The sequence below is a fragment of the Hyla sarda genome, chromosome 4, assembly GCF_029499605.1.
Source record: "Hyla sarda isolate aHylSar1 chromosome 4, aHylSar1.hap1, whole genome shotgun sequence".
NCBI classification, from domain to species: domain Eukaryota; kingdom Metazoa; phylum Chordata; class Amphibia; order Anura; family Hylidae; genus Hyla; species Hyla sarda.
The window spans coordinates 292657275-292679780 of record NC_079192.1 but is presented as its reverse complement, the minus strand read 5'-3'; the positions used below and the strand labels follow the sequence as shown (position 1 = coordinate 292679780).

At 39.9% G+C, this 22506-nt stretch overlaps 1 protein-coding gene and 1 long non-coding RNA gene across 7 annotated transcripts in view; one reads left to right on the top strand and one right to left on the bottom strand.

Annotated features, from left to right (window-relative positions):
• SLC41A2 (solute carrier family 41 member 2) overlaps positions 1 to 22506 on the bottom strand; it is a 112448-nt gene that overhangs the window by 79383 nt on the left and 10559 nt on the right. For 4 of the 6 annotated variants that reach the window (XM_056574504.1, XM_056574501.1, XM_056574506.1 and 1 more), the window contains exons 2-4: positions 6655 to 7223; positions 6163 to 6270; positions 162 to 233 (exon numbers count right to left, since the gene is read on the bottom strand). In XM_056574504.1, the coding sequence (XP_056430479.1) occupies positions 162 to 233; positions 6163 to 6270; positions 6655 to 7173 (699 nt within the window). In that variant the 5' untranslated portion in view covers positions 7174 to 7223. Of the gene's footprint in view, positions 1 to 161; positions 234 to 6162; positions 6271 to 6654; positions 7224 to 21982; positions 22058 to 22506 lie in introns of all 6 variants that reach the window. The other 2 variants (XM_056574502.1, XM_056574503.1) reach the window with 1 other exon arrangement.
• Positions 7202 to 14501, top strand: LOC130369357 (uncharacterized). The gene is made up of 3 exons (XR_008892729.1): positions 7202 to 7272; positions 9612 to 9804; positions 14127 to 14501. It is a non-coding gene; the product is annotated as an uncharacterized LOC130369357 (long non-coding RNA).

Here is a 22506-nt window from a genome sequence, read left to right as displayed (position 1 = left end):
CCTTAGGATTTCAGTCCTATTTATGTAATCATTGTTAAACACTGCTAAAGGAGATTAGATTATATGCTGGTGGATATGGACTTAAATTTGATAGGAAATAAGAAGATAAAAGGCACATGAGGGTAAAAATTGCATGAAATAACAGGTACATTATTTATTACCTGTTTTAAAGCCAGATTACCAATAATAAGATTCCACTTTTCTATAGGCGAATCCATCTTCCCTACATTAACCTGAAATGAACACAGATGTCATAAATACATTTCTTTGTAATTATATATTCACACATAGTAAAAAAAAATAAAAAAAAAATAAATAAAAATTAATTTTTGCGTGAATAACAGATTATATATCACATTCTAAACTGTGGAGTGTGCTCGCTGGCCAGTAGTCTATTTGGCTTTATTATTGGGACTGGAGTGTTCCATTTGTTTGTTCTGTGTCCTAGTGTGAACAGTGTCCTATGTTACCTGATCAGTTTAGTGTTTAAGCTCTCAGTTCTTCCTTCCATCCCCTGCATTTCCCAGATTCTGCTGTATTCCTGTTCCATACCTAGTCTTGTTCATTTAATCATGTCTGCCGTTTATCTGATAACCATTTTTTCTTCAATATTTTCAGAAAAACAAAAAAAACGGTTTTGGAAAAAAAAACTTGCGTTGTTTTTTTTTTAAATAGAAATCTATCACCAGTGTCACCTGCACTAACCTGTCGGTACCGACAGATAGTGCAGGTGACACTGATGACAACGGTACTTACCTTGTCCCGTTCCGTGGTGGGGATCTTCGGTAGTCTCCTCCGTTAGCTCCACTCCGGGCACCCTGCTTGGGGTACAGCGGGATCCAGCACGGACATCACTAAGCTTCGCCCATGCCCCAAACCGCTGCTGCTCTCTGATATATTTTTGCTACTTGAAAAGGATTTCCATCATTCTTTCACAAAATCCATTTTCTTTACACTAAGCTCCCCTCTCCCTACTTTCCAAAAAGTGTTGTGTGTGGAATAAAAAGGTAAATAATTTTTTTTTGCAGAAAACAGGGTTTGAATAAAAATTTGCATCTTTAGGGTCTACTCATATAGGGTATGTTCACACTGCACATTAACATCAGTGTGAATGTGTCTTTTGTGAGACCCGTTCACACTGAGGAATTTCAGCAGCGGACAATTCAGCCGCTGAAATTGGTCCGCACAAAGAACATGTTCATTCTTCGTGCGGAAGTCCGCAAGTACTGCGTTGCCTTCAATGGTGGTGGCTGCCAGATGGAATCTCCGCTGATGGAATTCTGCGAGATTCTGTTCCGATTACTTATTGTGAACATACCCATATACAGTATCCTGTGTATATTTGATGCACAGGATTTGAAGCTGCAGAACTTAAATGTAAGCTTAATGACTAAACACAGCTTCAAATCTGCAGTTTCAAATCCTGTGAATCAAATATGTGCAGTATACTGTATGTGTGAATAGGCACTTAAAGGGGTACTCCACTGGAAAACATTTTCTTTTAAATCAACTGGTGCCAGAAAGTTAAACAGATTTGTAAATTACTTCTATTAAAAAAAATGTTTATCATTCCAGTACTTATCAGTTGCTGAAAACTACAGAGAAAGTTATTTTCTTTTCGAATTTCCTTTCTGCCTGACCACAGTGCTCTCTGTTGACACCTTTGTCCATGTCAGGAACTGTCTAGAGCAAGAGAGGTTTGCTACTGGGATTTGCTCCTACTCTGAACAGTTCCTAAAATGGACAGATGTGTCAGCAAAGAGCACTGTGGTCAGACAGAAAGGAAATTCAAAAAGAAAAGAACTTCCTGTGGATCATAACAGCAGCTGATAAGTACTGGAAGGATTAAGATTTTTTAATAGAAGTAATTTACAAATCTGTTTAACTTTCTGGCACCAGTTGATTTAAAAGAAATAAAAATTGCAGATCATTGATATATTCCTCCTGCGTGTTTTCTTATGGACTTCTGGCAATCCCTAAGCTTTCCAGTTGTTCCCATATATAACTCTACACCTCTACAAACTACAGGCAGACATCATAGCCACTATGTGGATGATGTTCTCTCTTTATATACTTAAAAATATTTTGGTTAAATGTATTACGACCTCTTAAAATGTTTTACCAAACACAGTAACGCAGTGGGATCCACACAATAGAAGCGCTTACATATTCCTTCCTATGATCTGTCGCACTGCTTTGCTTGGTAATGACTTCTCGTCTTCATGGCATTTTTGCAAAAAGGTTATTGATTATTTAATGCTGAGCCCTTTGTTTAACAATTTGTGCGATCATCTGACAAACATAAGCCATTATCTCTATCCGCCATATACCAGTGTAAAGATCTGTGGGTAAGATTGGCTGCACAGACATTACCAGGAGGAACAAGCTTACCGTCATTTACTACCTAAAAGCAATTAATTTTACTATTGATTTTCTGGACGATATGTTTTTGCTACCGGGAAAAAAAAAAACAGCACAAATAACATTTTGTTAGCATGGAGCAGAAGAGTTATGATTGAACTGATGGTCACTGGCTTTCCATCCACAATGATGGCCTTTGTGAGGGTGACCTTGAACAAATCTGTTTTCTCACTGTACATAAAGAGGCTGAAATGGCACTAAAAGCTCATTCACAGTCAGCCCACAGTCTGCTTCACGTGGCTATCGAATTCTGAAAGATTGTATTTCCTGGGCACAGTACAGATTACACCATTAGTCTACACTTAAAGAGGTTTTCTAGGTCTTTATTATTGATGGCCTATCCTAATCCTATAGGCAGGCAATCAATATCGGATTGGGGGGGCCACTGTACAAATCCTACAAATGCCACACCTCTAATAATGATCGAACACTATCTATAAAAAAATCCAATGTTTATTTAACTGGTTAACGACCAAGGAGGTGTATACAATCCTTGTGCAGTTAACAGAGTATGGCGTGGGCTCCAAACTCGAGCCTGCACCGTACCGGCTGGCCCCCAGCTGATTCTTGTAGCTGAGGGCCGGCGTTAATAGCAGACATGCGGCAATCGCCGCAGCGGGCTAATAACCCTTTAGATCGTCGCTGCCAAAGATCACAAGATCCGCCCCTGCAGCGTGATTGTGCGGGGGGGGTTGGGGGATTGGGTTGGTGAGGTAGCCGGAGGGCTTACCTCTGCTCTGGCACTGGTCCCGCCTCTCACATTGATAAAGCTTGGCAGGACCAGGATTTATCAATGGAGTGCAGATCACACAGATCAATGTGGTTCTATGGCACTACATTGATCTGTATGAGGAATCTAATAATTCCTCCTAAAAGCCCTCTAAGGGGACTGATAAAAGTGTAAAAAAAAAAAAAATTAATAAAAGTTTAAAAAAAAGACACACATTAACCCCTTCCTTATTAAAAGTTTAAAACACCCCCCTTTTCCCAAATTCCATATAAAAATATATAAATGTCCAAACTATAAAAATATTATGTTAATGAAACCGCACGGTCAATGCCGTATACGTAAAAAAAATAGAAATTTGTATTTTTTTTTATAAAAAACGATCAAAAAGTCACATCAAAACAATAATGGTACTCATGAAAACTTCAGATCATGGCGCAAAAAATGAGCCCTCATACTACCCCATATACGGAAAAATTTTAAAAAGTTATAGGGGTCAGAAGAGGACAATTTTAAACATACAAATTTTGGTGCATGTATTTGTAATTTTTGTTTAAAGTAGTAAAATAAAGAAAAACCTATATAAATTGGGTATCATTGTAACCGTATGGACCTACAGAATAAAGATATGGTGTCATTTTTACCAAAAGTGCACTGCGTAGAATCGGAAGCCCCCAAAAGTTACAAAATGGCTTTTTTCTCCCAATTTTACCTCACAAATATTTTTTTTTTCCGGGTTCGCCTAAAATTTTGTGATGAAATTATTGATGTCATTACAAAGTACAATTGGTGGTGCAAATAATAAGCCCTCATATGAATCTGTAGGTGCAAAATTGAAAGAGTTATGATTTTTAGAAGGTGATGAGGAAAAAAGGAAAGTGCAAAAACAGAAAAACCCGTGGTCCTTAAAAGGCAATATTTAAACCCAAGGACAATCCTCCTACACCCCATGAAATACATAACCCCAGGAAACCTGATAGGTATGCCACAAACAATGTCCAGATGTTAATCAGGCACAAACAAAGAAACTACAGGATTTCTACATATCAATTATTAATATTTAATTCATGCCCAAAGGCAGTCAGGGAGTTACCTATGTAAACAGTTATTTAATACACACTGTTCTACAATAACCAAAAGTGAAACTCCAAGACAATAACCAGATAAACAATCAGTATTACATATCATAAGTACATGCAGTTGACATCCTGTATATGCGATGTGGGGACCCCTGCCAAGCAACTCGACATACATATTGTGAGCAGCACTTCGTCAGGAGGTGTTAAACTAAACAATCCCTAGAGTATTTATATTCGGTGTCTCCCTGTTGTTGGCTCATGATTGAGTTTCCAGTACGCAGACACCGAAAATCCATGAATGTCACGAGCGGCACCAGATTACACTTTTTTAGCTGTGTACATTGTGTAGTGACTGTGTGCTGGGTTACGACAGCTCAGGCCCAATAAATGGGAACTAAGCTGCAGTAACCAAGCACAACCACTACACAATTTGTAGAGCCTTCTACCTTCAGCTCTATTGACTGTGTATTGCAGGCGCCATGGCTTGGGCATACAGATCAATGGCATAGGTGTCAGGTGTCTGACCCCAAAAATTATATATTGACTGCCAATCCTAAGGATAGTCCATCAATGAAAAGTCACTCTCATCAAGAGTGTAGGCATTTTCCAGGCATTTTCCTAGGGCAAATAGAAAAAAGGAGAACTTTCGAGATATGCTTTCATGCTAAAAAAGAAATCGGACCTTATTTTTAACAAAAACTACAAAAACTAAAATTGAAGTTCAACCTAAACCTTTTTTTTTATTTTTTTGCCCTCATATGTCAAATTCATAAGGTTACAACATTCTGACATATGGGGAGGTGTTCGCCAAAGTCCTAAAACAGGGTTACTGAGTAGCACCAGAGTACTTACTGCAGTGTTGCCCCATTCACTTCAAACAGCTAGCGGGTACAAGACCCTTCAGACCCTTGTCAACAAAATAAGGATGGCCTATTCTGATTATAGGCCATACAATTTTACAATCTGGATAACCCCTCAAAGGGGTACTCCAGTGTAAAAAAAACTATTTCAAATCAGCTGGTGCCAGAAAGTTAAACAGATTTGTAAATTACTTCTATTTAAAAATCTTAATCCTTCCAGTAGTTATCAGCTGCCGTATGCTCCACAGGAAGTTCTTTTCTTTTTGAATTTCCTTTCTGTCTGACCACAGTGCTCTCTGCAGAACCCTCTGTCCATGTCAGGAACTGTCCAGAGTAGGAACAAATCCCAATAGCAAACCTCTCCTGCTGTGAACAGTTCCTGACATGGACAGAGGTGTCAGCAGAGAAAATTGTGGTCAGACAGAAAAGAAATAAAAAAAAAAAAAAGAACAGAACTTCCTGTGGAGCGTATAGCAACTGATAAGTACTGGAAGGATTAATATTTTTAAAGGGGTACTCCGGCGCTAACACATCTTATCCCCTATCCAAAGGATAGGGGATAAGATGCCTGATCGCGGGGGTCCCACCGTTGGGGATTTATTCTTTGGATAGGGGATAAGATGTCTTAGCGCTGGAGTACCCCTTTAAACAGAAGTAATTTACAAATCTGTTTACCTTTCTAGCACCAGTTTATTTAATAAAAATAGATTTCCATCGGAGTACCTCATATAAAAGACATTCATAATGGATTTAGTAAAGTTTTTGCCATAAATTGCACCCACTGCATTGCATTGGGTAAAATCTTCTGTCAATATCCACATCCAGACACTCTGAAATAGTCTTCATAAAAATTATCCTATGGTTTAGAGTAGACAGCTCATATGCAACCCACAATGTTTCCATGAATACTGACCACAAAACAATCCCTATCATTTCAACTACTTCTACTGTCTGTAGGCAAGATGGGACATATTGAGGAATGCTACAGGACTGCAAACACAAACTACCCATAACTGTAGCCATGGATAAGCAAATGAACTGGCTGTATGGACAGTTGTTAGAATAAATAATTTACCGCAGTTGAGAGTCGGGATGCTAATGTCATTTCTAGGTTTCCTTTAAGGCCAAGCAATGCGGGAACCAAGATGAACACTTCTGTAAGATTTTTGAACACCTCCCAGTGCTATTAGAAGAAAATACAAGTAAGAGTTAGGTATTCATATCAAATAAACTGAAAACATAAAAATACAGAACATAAAGCAAAGAAACAAAATGATTTGCCTTTATTAGGTAAGTGAGTGTGGAAACCACTAGATAACTGTACTTTCTTACTGGTGGTTCAACCTAATATGGCAGTGTGCTTAAAGAATCACATTATATGTAGTTACACTATAAACTTCTCTTTTTGTACCATTTTTCTTCATTTATAGTTTGTGCAATGATCGCACCCCAGCTATACGTACATACAGTTAATCCCCCATTCATTTATAGGAAAAAGACCCCGGTTATGCATTTTAAATGTATGGGAAATCTTACACATAAAAAAAACATACATATGTATACAGACCTGTACAATGTCTAGAACCATTCCAGCCGACACTGTTCCAAATCCAGCTAGGAGGAATGGCACAAGTATTTGGAGTGCCATAGTAAAGCTAGATTCTTTTGGCAGTTTTTTGTTCCCCTCCAGTAGGGCATCAGAGTCCCCGTCTCCAGGATTCCTACTGTCTTGCAACATTGCATCCGTTTCGGAGACGTCCCTACCATCACAGTAATCATAAGGATCATAGTCATAACTTGTGCTGCAAATATTTGAGCAGTGTGAGCCATTCCCAAGATAGTTTGGCTCAGAGAAGTGATGGTACTCAAGATGCTGGTCAGCTCGAAGGTTAAAGCCATGTCCTGTGGGTGACAAGCCATTGATCTTCTTCAGTCTGTCTTCCTGGCCTTTGTGGGACACTAACGGAACCATGCTCAGGAGAAGAGATAAGAACTTGTCAGATTGAACTGATTTCAAACTAGCATTCCAGTCTACTGTATCTGTATTCGTGTGTATGGTGTACAGGCTCCCATGGTTGTCACTCATTCTGCTGCAATTTTCCTTTTAGGAATGGTGAAATACGGTTGAGCTGGTCCCTAGAAGAAAACAAGGAGAAACATTTTTTTCTGTGTGTTATGTTACAAGGTAAGTACATGTCTGCATTTTGCAGATGAGGCAAAGAGGGTCTTCATGGGCACTCTGGTGTGAATATAACATATGTGCTGTAACCTGCAGCAGCTAAGCCAATATTGGTTTCCAGGTTTGACTAAATGGCCACAAATAGACAACTGAAATTGTAAAAGCACATTGTATTTTTATACAGTTTGTCAGAGTTGGTTATGGATGTCCTGAAATGGTTCCCTGTGCGGCAGTGCTGCACAGGGTACCATTTAAGGACATCCATAACCAACTCTGAGGAAGGACTGGCAATTGGACCGAAACGTCAGTAACTGTAAATAAGATTGCTTGAAATAAATTCTCTATACTTCACAAATTTGAGTGCCAAGTCTTCTTCTATTGTTAACCCCTTAAGGACGCAGCTCATTTTCACCTTAAGGACGCAGACCTTTTTCGCAATTCTAAACACTGTCACTTTATGCATTAATAACTCTGAGATGCTTTTACTGATTATTCTAATTCTGAGAATGTTTTTTCATGACATATTCTACTTTATGTTAGTGGTAAATTTTCGTCGTTACTTGCATCCTTTCTTGGTGAAAAATCCCAAAATTTCATGAAAATTTAGCATTTTTCTAACTTTGAAGCTCTCTGCTTGTAAGGAAAATTAATATTCCAAATACATTTTTTATTGATTCCCAAATACAATATGTCTACTTTATGTTGGCATCATAAAATGGACATATTTGTACTTTTTGAAAAAATTAGAGGGCTTCAAAGCCTAGCAGCAATTTTCATGAAAATTGCAAAATCTGAAGGGACAGATGTTACAGAACTACAACTCCCAGCATGCCTGGGCAGTCCAGGCATGCTGAGAATTGTAGTTTGGCAACATCTGGAGCGCTACCATTTGGGCACCATTGTAACAGTGGTCTCCAAACTGTGACCCTCCAGATGTTGCAAAACTACAACTAGCAGCATGCCCAGACAGCCTTTGGCTGACTGGGCATGCTGGAAGTTGCAGTTTGGCAACCACTAGAAGGGCAGCAGTAAAGAACGCTTTACTGCCACCTTCCTTCCCCCCCCATCGCTTCCCTACCTGCACCGCTGATCTCCGCTGTCTCCACCGATGATCTGCGGTCCCCACGGCATCTTCTATCAGGGTACCGGCCGCCATCTTCTCCCCCAGTTCTGCCCGACATCCAGGGGTGGGCAGAGCGGGGGTTTTCCATGGCAACCCCCTGTCATGCACTGCCATTGGTCAGAACTCATTTCTGACTAATGGCAGGGGATAGGAGGAGATCGCAGCACTGCGACCTCGCTCCTATCCCTCAGGATGATCGGTGCTGTCATTGACAGCTCCGATCATCCCTATTTTCTGGGTGATCGGGTCACCAGAGACCAGATCAGCACGGAATAGGAGAAAATCGCATGTCTGTATTGACATGCGATTTTCTCTGATCGCCGACATTGGGGGGGGGGGTATGTGCCGGGATGCCTGCTGAATGATTTCAGCAGGCATCCCGGTCCGGTCCCCAACCGGATAGTGGCAGGGACTGGAATTCCCCAAGTACTTAAGGACTCGGGATGCAGGGCGTATGCATACGCCCTACGTCCTGAACAGGTTAAAAGGGGTATTCCAGGAATTTTTTTTATTTCACTATGCTACAGGGGCTGTAGAGTTAGTGTAGTTCATAATATAGTGTCTGTACCCGTGTGTGACGGTTTTCTCAATTCTTCTGTGATTTTCACTCCAATACTTAATTTTTACCAGCATACAAAATGACTGTTTTCTCGGATTTTTCCCAGCTTGCAATGTGGCTAGTCAGCTAGGGAGCCTGTCTGCTTCAGTGGGTGGAGGGATCAATCTGCAACTAATGCAACAGCTGTAGGCACCCTGATTGAAAACCACACTGATTTGAATGGATGCAGCTCATTTATGCTTCAATGGGTGGGGTTGCTGATGTGTGGGAGTTAGGAAAATGGAATTGTGGGATTTGTAGTCAAAAAAAGAAAACTGAAACAGGAAATACAAGTTCACAAAAAGCTAACCACAGTGTTATGGTAATCTCACAACATAGCCATTTAGCCCCAAGACAAGCACAGATCCTTCCTAAGCATATCCATTACTGTCTGTCAGGAACGTACTAAAATCACCTTATGGTGGATAACCCCTTTAAAGATGGGTTGGGAACCTACTTGTGCACCAAAGATTGAGGAGAGTGCCATATTTATCTTTCTCAGTATGATTATAGTAATATTAAATGGGCACTGTCAACAACTTTATTTTTTGATATGTTGTAGTACTTATGTACTACAACATATCTGTAATATATTTTTTTCATTATTTACTTTTTTATTTTCAGGGTGAATTTTAAGTTTGAAAACTGGCCACTAGGGGTCTCCCTTCTAATGGCTGACTGCAGCACGGTGTGACGTCACGCCTGAATTCGGACCGATTGCGGACGGGTAATCGGTCCTCGCTCCCTGCCTGCGACTCCTCCTGCACATGTCGCCGCTGCTGCCCCTGCACGCCTGCTGCCGGACTCTGCAGTATCAGTAAGTAAAGATTATTTAGGGGAGTTGGTGGTTATAACGGGGGTTGGAGGAGAGCGGGGTTCTGGGTTTCAGAAAGGGGGGGGTGATGGAGGGAACGGGGTAGCGGCGTGACGGAGGGAACAGGGTAGCGCCGCATGACACTAACTTTTAGTTCATCTACACAGGGTGCTTCCAGCTGTTTCACTACTACAACTCCCAGCATGTCCTGACAGCCAATAGATATCAGGGCAACCTGGAAGTTGTAGTGGTGAAACAGCTGGAGGCACCCTGTGTAGATGAACTAAGGGCGGAAGTCCCTCCCCAGCAGGCATCAGTGATGTGGTGCCTGCTGGGGAAGTCTGCCTGGTAGTGAGCACACTACCAGGCAGACAAAAAGTTATTTTTAATATAGTTAAAAAAAAGGGAGGGGAGGGGGTTAGGGATAGATGTGCAATAGGCAGGGACAGAAAAAAAATAGGATGGTGGGAGCGACCCTTTAAATATCCACATTTATAACGTTTGACTATGTATGCAGAATAAGCACTTTGACATCTTTACGCGTTCTAAATGGCTATGAAGGGAGCTCAGGAGCTTGGATTTATAGACTGTTTGGGATGGCTGCTATATATAAGAGGGTGCTTTCTGCTACATGTGGTGGAAGAACAGCAATGTAATTGTCATCTATAGATTACAAAGGGCAGCCAACACAAGAGTACACAGGATAAGGTTCACAAAGGTTGGAAAGGCAGGTATTGCAATGTAGAAAACACAACCCAGAAAAATGTAAAAACAATTCTCAGCTATTTAAGTGGCAAAAGTACTAAGAACGTATCCCAGCAGCCATAAAACCCTTAACCTTCCAAATGGAGGGGGGGAAAAAACTTCACAAAAAGGGACAAATCCTCAAGAAAGAGCAGTGGATTTTTTTCTCTTTACCTAGGTGCAAGTAGCAAATAAGACAACGCTAAATGTAAATAAATAACAGCAGGTATCTGAGGGAGGTCTCCAATGAAAGCAAACATCTGGAGAAAGCATAGGTGGTAGACAGAAAATAACAAAAACACACACTCACAAAACTATTTATATACCAGGACTTAGGGAAACAAACTAGTAGCTATACATACAGTCATGGCCGTAAATGTTGGCACCCCTGAAATCTTTCAAGAAAATGAAGTATTTCTCACAGAATAGGATTGCTATACACGTTTATTCCCTTTGTGTGTATTGGAACTAAACCAAAATAGGGAGGAAAAAAAAAAGCTAATTGGACATAATGTCACACCAAAGTCCAAAAATGGGCTGGACAAAATTATTGGCACCCTTAACTTAATATTTGGTTGCACAATCTTTGGAAGAAATAACTGAAATCAGTCGCTTCCTATAACCATCAATAAGCTTCTTACACCTCTCAGTCGGAATGTTGGACCACTCTTCCTTTGTAAACTGCTCCAGGTCTCTCTTATTGGAAGGGCGCCTTTTCCCAACAGCAATTTTAAGATCTCTCCACAGGTGTTCAATGGGATTTAGATCTGGACTCCTTGCTGGCCACTTCAGAAACCTCCAGCGCTTTGTTGCCATCCATTTCTGGGTGCTTTTTGACATATGTTTGGGGTCATTGTAGGTCTCACTCCATTTTCGGTAAACGTCAGAATGATGTGCTTTACAAAAAATCTCTCTCTTTGTCTCATCTGTCCACAAGACGTTTTCCCAGAAGCATTTTGGCTTACTCAAGTTAATTTTGGCAAAATGTAGTCTTGCTTTTTTATGTCTCTGTGTCAGCAGTGGGGTCCTCCTGGGTCTCCTTCCATAGCGTTATATTTCATTTAAATGTAGACGGATAGTTTGCGCTGACACTGATGCTCCCTGAGTCTGCAAGACAGCTTGAATATTTTTAGAACTTGTTTGGGGCTGTTTATCCACCATCCGTACTATCCTTTCATCAATTTTTCTCTTCCGTCTATGCCCAGGGAGAATAGCTACAGTGCCATGGGTTGCAAATTTCTTGAGAATGTTGCGGACTGTGGACAAAAGCAAATCTAGATCTCTGGAGATGGACTTGTAACCTTGACATTGTTGATATTTTTCCACAATTTTGGTTCTCAAGTCCTCAGACAGTTCCCTTCTTCTCTTTCTGTTGTCCATGCTTAGTGTGACACACACTGCAAAGACTAAGTGAACTTCTCTCCTTTTTATCTGCTTTCAGGTGTGATTTTTATATTGCCCACACCTGTTTCTTGCCCCAGGTGAGTTTAAAGGCGCATCACATGCTTGAAACAATCTTATTTTTGACAATTTTGAAAGCGTGCTAATAATTTTTTCCAGCCCATTTTTGGAGTTTCATGTGGCATTATGTCCAATTAGCTTTTTTTCCTCCCTTTTTTGGTTTAGTTCCAATACACACAAAGGGAATAAACATGTGTATAGCAAAACATGTGTTACTGCAATCCTTTTCTGTGAGAAATACGGTGCCAACATTTACGGCGATGACTGTATAAGATTTATTGTACATTGCCACCAACCTTCACATACAACAATACAGATTGTGGCTTTTATCTCTATGAGAACTTTTTGTAGTAAGGCTGTGTAAGATATACAACATTTGGGTGTCATATAGGAGTTTCAACTCAACAACATAACACATATATTTCTATATTTGCTTATCTATATCTCTCTTGTATGATGCAAATATTTTTAGGGTACAGACCCATTTTAGGTCCGGCCCATGATATATAAGGTGCATATAGACAATCTTGTGGTATATCAGTAATACAAATAAAAAAGGACACCAAGATAACCATAGGTACTAGAAAAAAACTATTCCTAAAAAGACACCTACCTAGAGATCTATGTTCTCATATTCCATAACCTTGTCTACATGTACAGCAGAAAAACATACGGCAAAGGACAGCAGTGAAATCTTGCACTGAAGGACGACCCACAGGAGTAATTTTCCCATGACCTATAAGTCTATCTTCTATCAGTTTGTAAGGAACTCATCTCAATGACAAAGAATTATTTTCCAAAGTCCAAGTTATGTTACAACCCTGTGCTGCGCCTTTCCCAGAGAACACTTTATGTTAACTAGAAAGAGGGATAGGCCCAACAACTGCCAACGGATGAGACAAAAAAATGAAAATCTATCTAAGGGGTTTTCTTTAAAAGCAAAAGAAAAAAAGCCTGGAAAAAAATTCTTGTATTTTTTCACCTTTTTATCTATACCTTACTTCCAGTTAGCAAATATTTATCTTTCTACATATAACTTTCTCTAGAGCCATGTCTAGGTATTCTTTCATACGGCCATAAAATCAGTTTTCTGCTGTAGCCCTTTACCCAAATATAGCCAAGACAAAGTGGTTTGTTAGCACTACCCCAGAGCCTATGTCCAAATAGCCCTCTGCAGCTGTGCCCCTGCTTTCTCAATGGTCTTTCTGCAGTTGGGCCGTTTCGAGCCCTTTCACTTCAGTAAAATACTGCACCAAGAAGGAATTGTTGCAGCCAAAAGAACCTTTAATGTGTGTGAAAGTAATGATGATATAAGGAAGTGATAACAAAATTAGGTCAAAAGAATAAATTCCACAATTAAAAAGGGGGCTCTAGTACCCTGATGGACCACCTCTTCCCTGGACACCAGATGAGATATGGCTGGGCATAGAGGCACACAGGTTCCATATGGACTCCTGTGCCACATTTGTCCACAGATGCAGCAGGGCCTGTTGATCCTGTACACTCATAGGTAGCTGAAGTTGGCATCCCACCTGGTCCCATAAATGCTCGATCCTGTGTTGGCATCCCACCTGGTCCCATAAATGCTCGATTAATGAAAAATCTGGTGACCAGGCAGGCCAAGGATGTGTTGCAATCTGTAAGCAATATTTCTAGGAAGCCCTTGTTGTATGTGGGTACTTGCCAGTTAGAAGTGCTGCCATGAGAGGCCACATGGGCAGCCTAGATGGGCCAAATGGCTCTTATCTGCCGACACATTCTATGTTTCTACGCTTACGTTTCTATTAGAGATGAGCGAATTTACAGTAAATTCGATTCGTCACAAACTTCTTGGCTCGGCGGTCGCTGACTTTTCCTGCATAAATGAGTTCAGCTTTCAGGTGCTCCAGTGGGCTGGAAAAGGTGGATACAGTCCTAGGAAAGAGTCTCCAAGACTGTATCCACCTTTTCCAGCCCACCCGAACACCTGAAAGTCGAACTAATTTATGCAGGAAAAGTCATCAACTGCCGAGCCGAGAAGTTCGCGATGAATCGAATTTACTGTAAGTTCGCTCATCTCTAGTTTCTATGATGTCTTGTGCATATTGCCAAGCAGTTTGTGTTCCTTGTATTGCTTCTAGGGATGGCTTACTGTACCATGGAATGGTTTCCCACATTATCACACCAGCAGCAGTGGCTACATGTTACTCCACAGCAAAGGCCGGATGAAAACATTCACCATGAAGCCTCCATACTCGAATCTCATCTTTGTTGGATCACAAAGTGAACTTGGATTTGTTGCTATAGATGATATGGTTACAGACTGTAGCAATCCAGAACACTGGACCATTGTATCAATAAAAGCACTTTATGTGTTCTGTCTCAACCCCGTTCCTCATAGTCTAAGTTCTCATGAGCAGGGCCCTTACTCCTCCTGTTTGAACAGTTAGTGTAAAATATTGTTATGTCTGATACTTGTCTTTATTTGTACCCCAAAATTGTAAAGTGCTGCGGAATCTGTTGGCACTATTCCAAATTATTCTTATTAATTTAGGTTTCTCATTCATGACACCACTGAAAATGAAGGCAAAGGCAGCGCTACCAGTCAATCAATTACACAAATAAATGAAAGCTCAGCAAACGGGGATTGCGTTTATCCAATCTCTTTATCGAGAGAGAGAGAGAGAGAGAGAGAGAGAGAATTCTGCCATTTACTTGATGCGGACATGACCTTTGGAATCCATTCCATTTACTCTATGTACAAGACACAAATTCACAAATTGCTACATTGTAGAGAGTTGCATCCCCAGCACTTTATGAAGTCATCTCTTTATTTTTAATAAGTCAAGCAACAAGGAACCTGTCATCGCTGTGTGCTTGTGTGTTTGTGTAATAAATCCAGGTATTGAATTAGGCATTAATACTTGCACAACCATGCCTGTGCTAACAATAATACCTACAGTACATAGGGTACTGCCGTAACCACTATCATGACCTATTGCATCACTGGCTTTATTTGTCTACTATCTGCCAAAAAATAAACTAATAAAAACCATGGTATAAACTATACACAAAAGGGTTGGAGGAAAGACTGTGGTCATAGTTATTAATGCACAACCAGTCCAAACCCAGTTTTCATATGTAATATATTAAAAAGAATAATGCTAAAGCCAAGAGCTGTATTTATTGTCATGGAAAACACTTACACCTAGCACTACAGTGGAGACTAAGTCAGACTATGCTATAGAGCCCATCATACACCTTACCTTTAGAAAGGGTTCATGTGTGTATGTATACTGGGTAGCAGGGGCTTTTGTGTATTGTATCCAAAGGAGTTAGGTAGTATATGTATGCGAGTTCTTCACACCTTCCCTAAAAAGCAAACTTTGGCATGTTTTAACTCCTGACCTTCTAAAAGGCCATAAATGTAATTCTTCCACCTAAAGAGCCACATGATGGCTTGTTTTTTGCAGGACCATTATTCCATTTTAAAGACACCCTTCGCTTTACCAGAAAATATACTGCGAAGTAGAAAAAAAAGGTTTATCAGCTAAAAGTACATTTTATTTTACAAATTTTGTTGTCATTTACTTTTCAGTAAACTTATGTTTATTCTGCAGGTCACTAGTATCCAATTGATCTAATTTACGTTACTTACGACTTACTACTTAAAAAATAAAAAAAATTACTGAAAAAAAATAAAATCTTTGCACTGCCATATAACTAACCCATATCGGCAATGGAACTGCTTGATGGTACTTTATTACATTTTTTTTTTTTTCGGGGGGGGGGGGGGGGGGGGGGGGGATATGGCCAAAACTGAGTAATTCTTGGATTTAGTAGTTTTTACGTTTACTTAAAGGGGTTCTCCGGTGAAAAGCTTTTTTCTTTTAAATCAACTGGTGCCAGAAAGTTAAACAGATTTGTAAATTACTTCTATTAAACAATCTTAATCCTTCCTGTACTTATTAGCTGCTGAATACTACAGAGGAAATGCTTTTCTTTTTGGAATTCTCTCTGATGACATCACGAGCACAGTTCTCTCTGCTGACGTTATTATAACAATAACTCTTTATTTATTGTTGTCCTTAGTGGGATTTGAACCCAAGGCCCCAGCACTGCAAGGCAGCAGTGCTAACCACTGAGCCACCATGCTGCCCTTAGCAATGCCCTTTGCTATGCACGGTTGCTAAAATGAACAGAGATGTCAGCAGAGAGCACTGTGGTCATGATGTCATCAGTGTTCCAAAAAGAAAGGGATTTCCTCTGTAGCATTCAGCAGCTAATAAGTAATGGAAGGATTAAAATTTTTTTAATAGAAGTAATTTACAAATATGTTTAACTTTCTGGCAACAGTTGATTTAAAAGAAAAAAAAAAAGTTTTCACCGAAGTACCCCTTTAATTCACCATGCAGGATCAAAACCATTATATATATTTTTTTTTAAGCTTAGACTCTTAACTGTGGCAGGTTGTATTAGCAGATCCGCCATGCCAGGAACAAAGGCCTAGAGAAGGCCTCTGCCATGGTAAGTGATTGGCACTCGTGATTGTGACATGGAGGTGCAGAACATACCCCTTGCAGGTGCAGCACCTGTTAAATTAATGCATGTTATGTTCGCTCTGGTCTTTATTTCGATGCCAGTTGTTTAATGGCAAAATGACCATTACACAATAAGACTGGCAACCTTGGTGCTGGGTGTAGCACTGCTGGCAGGGGTTAATATTAAAAGTTGTAACAATAATGGGAATACATACTGTTTTGTCAGCAGACTCATCTTGCAAGATAAAGAGGTGGGTCTGTCATCGGCTGAAGTAGTCCGGCTGCTCACTGCACTTTCCAATTACAATTCTAGCTATGTGTCAGCATACAGGTAACTGCATGTATTACTTTAAGAAGGAGGGGCAACAAACTACAGCTTTGCCGCAGGTGTTTTGTCCCTGGCCAGACACACAAACAGTTACAGTTCTCTACATGGATTTTCTCTCCTTTTTTTCGCACCCAAGTGTGTGTGTGTGTGTGTATATATATATATATATATATATATATATATATATATATTATATATATACACACACACATATACACACACACACATATACATATGCAAATCAAAAAATGTTGCAGTATCTTATGGCATCACAACAACATTTATTGATTTGGATCACTGGACTAACACAGCGCACACACACACCATTCCAAATAAGAACACAGCAAAAGGTGACAGTATACAGGGTGAAAAAAGTGACTAAAAATGTATTGCACCAATAGAGAATACATGCAACGTTTTGGCCTGGTGGCCATTCTCAAGCATGAGATAGCTTTTTTTTAAAGTGATCAACAAAGAACAATGTAGAACATGGCATAAGTAGCAACTATAGGTATATTGGCTCCTTTAAAAAGGGTAATTGAAGGCTAATACAGAAAAACGATTCCTACAGCTTGACAGGCAGATCCGGAGGTGAACATAAGGGCAGAACCTGATCCCCAATATGCTGGACCCCAAAAAAAAAAAAAAGAAGCGCTGCACTATTGTATTTCCCCATTTAAAAAATACACTATGTGGTATTGCAGCATGAGTAAATGTGCGAACTATAAAAATATATTGTTGATTAAGTACACGTAAAAAATTTCAAAATAGCGTATTTTTGGTCACTTTTTATACCATAAAAAAAAAAATGAATAAAAAGTGATCAGTCTGATCAAAACAAAAATGGTACAGATAAAAACTTCAGATCACGGCGCTCATACTGCCCCTTATACAGAAAAATAAAATAAAAAGTTATAGGGGTCAGAAGAGGACATTTTTCAATGTATTAATTTTGGAGCATGTAGTTATGATTTTTTTTTTGTAGTAAAATAAAATAAAACCTATATAAATTATCCTTGCAACCGTATGGACCCACAGAATAAATACAATTTTTACAGAAAACTGCACTGCATAGAAATCGGAAGCCTCTAAAAATTACAAAATGGCTTTTTATTTATTTTTTATTTTGCCCCCCAAATCATTTTTTTCTAATTTCACCGTACATTTTGTGGTGAAATATATCGCAGCGCGATCGCAGGGGGGCGATCCACTATAGAGGTAGCCGGAGGACTTACCTCTGCTTCCTGCTGTCCTGGCTCTGTCATTGATAGATCCTGGCTGGACCAGGCTCTATCAATGGATCACAGAGCTCACAGATTAATAGAGTTCAATAGAATCTATTCATCTGTATGAGGAATCTAATGATTCCTCATAAGTCTAATAAAGTGTAAAAAAATAAAAAAGTTTTAATAAAAGTTTGAAAGACACATTAACCCAGTGGTCTTCAGACTGTGCCCCTCCAGATGTTACAAAACTACAATTCCCAGCATGCCAGGACAGCCGTTGGCTGTCCGGGCATGCTGGGAGTTGTAGTTTTGCAACATCTGGAGGGCCACAGTTTGAAAACCGCTGCATTAACCCCTTCCATGTTAAAAGTTCAAATCACCCCCTTTTCCTATATAAAAACATGCAAACATAATAAAAATAAACATATTTGGAATCACTTCGTGTGTAATTGTACAACCTATTAAAATATAACATTAAGTATGCCGTACGGTAAATGTAAAAAAAATACCAAACCACAGATTTGCAATTTTTATAATATCCCATAAAAAAAAAAGTTAAAAAGCGATTAAAAAGTCAGATCAATGCCAAAATGGTACCGATACAAAAAACAGATTATGGCACAAAACATGAGCCCTCATACAGCCTGGTATGCAGAAAAAAAAAATAAAGCTACAGGGGTTAAAAAATGGCAATTAAAAAAATTAGAAAACGTTCAGAATTAGTAAAACATGACGTAAACGATACAAATCTGGTATCGCTGTAATCAGGCGCCTAAAGGGCGAGGAGGAAAAAATGAGAGCGTAAAAGCGAAAATTGTCCGGGACAAGCTGATCATCATGAGGAACAAGTAGATTTTGCTCCATTTTAGTCCCATGGAAAAGTAGTTTTTTATAAAATTTCCACACCCCTGAAGTGTTATGATTTTTAGAAGGTGAGGCAAAAACAAAAGTGCAAAAATGAAAAATCGCCAAAGAGGGAAGCGCTGCACTATTGTATCATATATTTTAGACAAAACCTGTGACACAGATGTCAAAGCCTTAAAGGGGTACTCCGGTGGAAAACTTTTTTTTTTTTTTTTTTTAAATCAACTGGTGCCAGAAAGATAAACAGATTTGTAAATTACTTCAATTAAAAAATCTTAATCCTTCCAGTAATTATTAGCTGCTGAATACTACAGAAGAAATTATTTTCTTTTTGGAACACAGAGCTCTCTGCTGACATCACGAGCACAGTGCTCTCTGCCGACATCTCTGTCCATTTTAGGAACTGACCAGAGCAGCATATGTTTGCTATGGGGATTTTGTTCCTAAAATGGACAGATGTCAGCAGAGAGCACTGTGTTCCAAAAAGAAAAGAATTTCTTCTGTAGTATTCAGCAGCTAATAAGTACTGGAAGGATTAAGATTTTTTAATAGAAGTAATTTACAAATCTATTTAACCTTTCTGGCACCAGTTGATTAACAAAAATAAAATAAAAAGTTTTCCACCGGAGTACCCCTTTAACCCGTACAGGACCCAGGGCGTACGCCTTCTGTACCTGGCTCTTAAGGACCCAGGGCGTACAGGTACGTCCGTGGGAATTCCGGTGCCCACCGTGCGGGGACCGGACCGGGGTGACTGCTGATATCGATCAGCAAGCACCCCGTAAAAATGCCCAGGGGTGTCATCAGACCCCCCCCCCCCCCCCATGTCGGCGATCGGTGCAAATCGCAAGTTAATTCACACTTGCGCCTATTCTATGGTGACCCGGTGTCCCGGAATATAAGGGGGATCAGGGTTGTCCATGACATCTACGATCCCCCTGAAGGGATAGGAGTGAGGTGGCAGGGGTGCCACCCCTCCTATCCCTGCTATTAGTCATCAAAAGCGACAACTAATAGCAGATTCAGCCCACCCACAATAGGCAGGGCAGAACGGGGAAATCGAATAGGACTGGGCGCCGAAGTCCACTTACCCGTCTGTGGAGGCTGCGAAACGCGATCAGCTGCGGTGATCGGCACGGGCGGCATGTCGTGCTGCTGGCTCCCTGAAGCCTGTAAGTTGCCTAGCAACATCTAGAGGTCTACAGTTTGAGACCACTATACAGTGGTCTCTACACTGTAGCCCTCCAGATGTTGCAAAACTACAACCCCCAGCATGCCCAGACAGCTGTTTGGGCATGCTGGGATTTGCAGTTTTGCAACAGCTGGAGGTCTACAGTTTAGAGACCACTGCACAGTGATCTCTAAACTGTGGCTCTCTAGATCTTGCAAAACTACAACTCCTAGCATGCCCACACAGCTGTTTGCTGTCTGGGCATGCTGGGATTTGTAGTTTGCAACATCTGAAGGTCCACAGTTTGGAGATCACTGTGCAGTGGTCTTTAACTGTAGCCCTCCAGATTTTGAAAAACTGCAAATCCCAGCATGCCCAAACAGCTGTCTCGGCATGCTGAGAGTTGTAGTTGTTTACCCCCAGCTGTTGCATAACTACATCTCCCAGCATGCCCTTCGGTGATCAGTACATGCTGGGAGTTGTAGTTTTGCAACAGCTGGAGGCACACTGGTTGGAAAATACTGAGTTAGGTAACAGAACCTAACTGAAGGTTTTCCAACCAGTGTGCCTCCAGCTGTTGCAAAACTACAACTCCCAGCATGCACGGTCTGTCCGTACACGCTGGGAGCTGTAGTTTTGAAACAGCTGGAGGTTTAACCCCCCCCCCCCTCCCCCCAATGGGCATTTTCTTCTATTACCCCTTGTAAAAAAAAATAATTTGAGGGAAAACCAGCATTTTAGAGAAAAAAAAATAATCATTTACACATCCAACTTTAACGAAAAGTCGTCAAACACCTGTGGGGTGTTAAGGCTCACTGGACCCCTTGTTACGTGCCTTTAGGGGTGTAGTTTCTAAAATAGTATGCCATGTGTATTTTTTTTTTTTTTGCTGTTCTGGCACCATAGGGGCTTCATAAATGTGACATGCCCCCCAAAAACCATTTCAGAAAAACTTACTCTCCAAAATCCCACTGTCGCTCCTTCCCTTCTGAGCCATCTACTGCGCCCGCCGAACACTTAACATACACATATGAGGTATTTCCTTACTCGAGAGAAATTGGGTTACACATTTTAGGAAGATTTCTCTCCTTTTACCCCTTGTAAAAATTCAATAACTGGGTCTACAAGAACATGTGAGTGTAAAAAATGAAGATTATGAATTTTCTCCTTTATTTTGCTGCTATTCCTGTGAAACACCTAAAGGGGTTAACAAACCTTTTGAATGTCATTTTGAATACTTTGAGGGGTGCAGTTTTTATAATGGGGTCATTTTTGGGGTATTTCTAATATGAAAGCCCTTCAAATCCACTTCAAAACTGAACTGGTCCCTGAAAAATTTTGATTTTGAAAATTGTGAAAAATTGGAAAATTGCTGCTGAACTTTGAAGCCCTCTGATGTCTTCCAAAAGTAAAAACACGTCAACTTTATGATGGAAACATAAAGTAGACATAATGTATATGTGAATTAATATATCATTTATTTGGAATATTAATTTTCCTTATTAGCAGAGAGCTTCAAAGTAAAAAAAAATGCAAAATTTTAAATTTTAATAAAATTTAGGAATTTTTCACCAAGAAATGATGCAAGTATCGACAACATTTTACCGCTAACATAAAGTAGAATATGTCACGAAAAAACAATCTCGAAATCAGAATGAAAAGATAAAAGCATCCCAGAGTTATTAATGCTTAAAGGGACAGTGGTCAGCTGTTCAAAAATTGGCCGGGTCCTACAGTGAAAGTTGGCTGGGTCCTTAAGGGGTTAAAAAAAAAATCAGTGTAATGGAATATTTTCATAAATTATAGGTTCTGTTTCCCTCTTTTAAACAAACATGAAGTGAAAGGTTAGTAGGACAAGATCCTTAACTCTGAAGGCTGTAAAACCTGTATATCCACTCTGGTCACTCTGGCAGGTACATATATCATCACCTCTGATCTTGACCTAAAATTTAAGAAAAATTGCAGGAAAAGCTGAAGCAGCTTTATTTCACAGAACACAAACATGCGACCTACTAGCTATTCTGTCATGAAAAAGGCTGAATAGTTCTGCCAAAACATTTTCAGGGACATTTATCATCGTTTCTGTACTAAGCGAGTTCTGTAGGTATTTTTTTCTTTTAGTTTTGCTTATGTGAGACACATTTATTATACTATTACAGGGGGTGATAAATTTGGCTCACATGAGCAAAAACCAATAAATCCCTTTTGAATACCATTTTTTTTTTTTTAGCACACCTAAGCAAAAAACAAAAAATGACTTCAGAACACCACTTTGTAACCCCACCTCCTCTCCTTTAGGACACAGGGTTTTTTATTTATGAAATTTCATTAATTTTTTTTCTCCTCACTTTCCTAAAATCATAAAGCTTTCAATTTTCCACCTTACATATA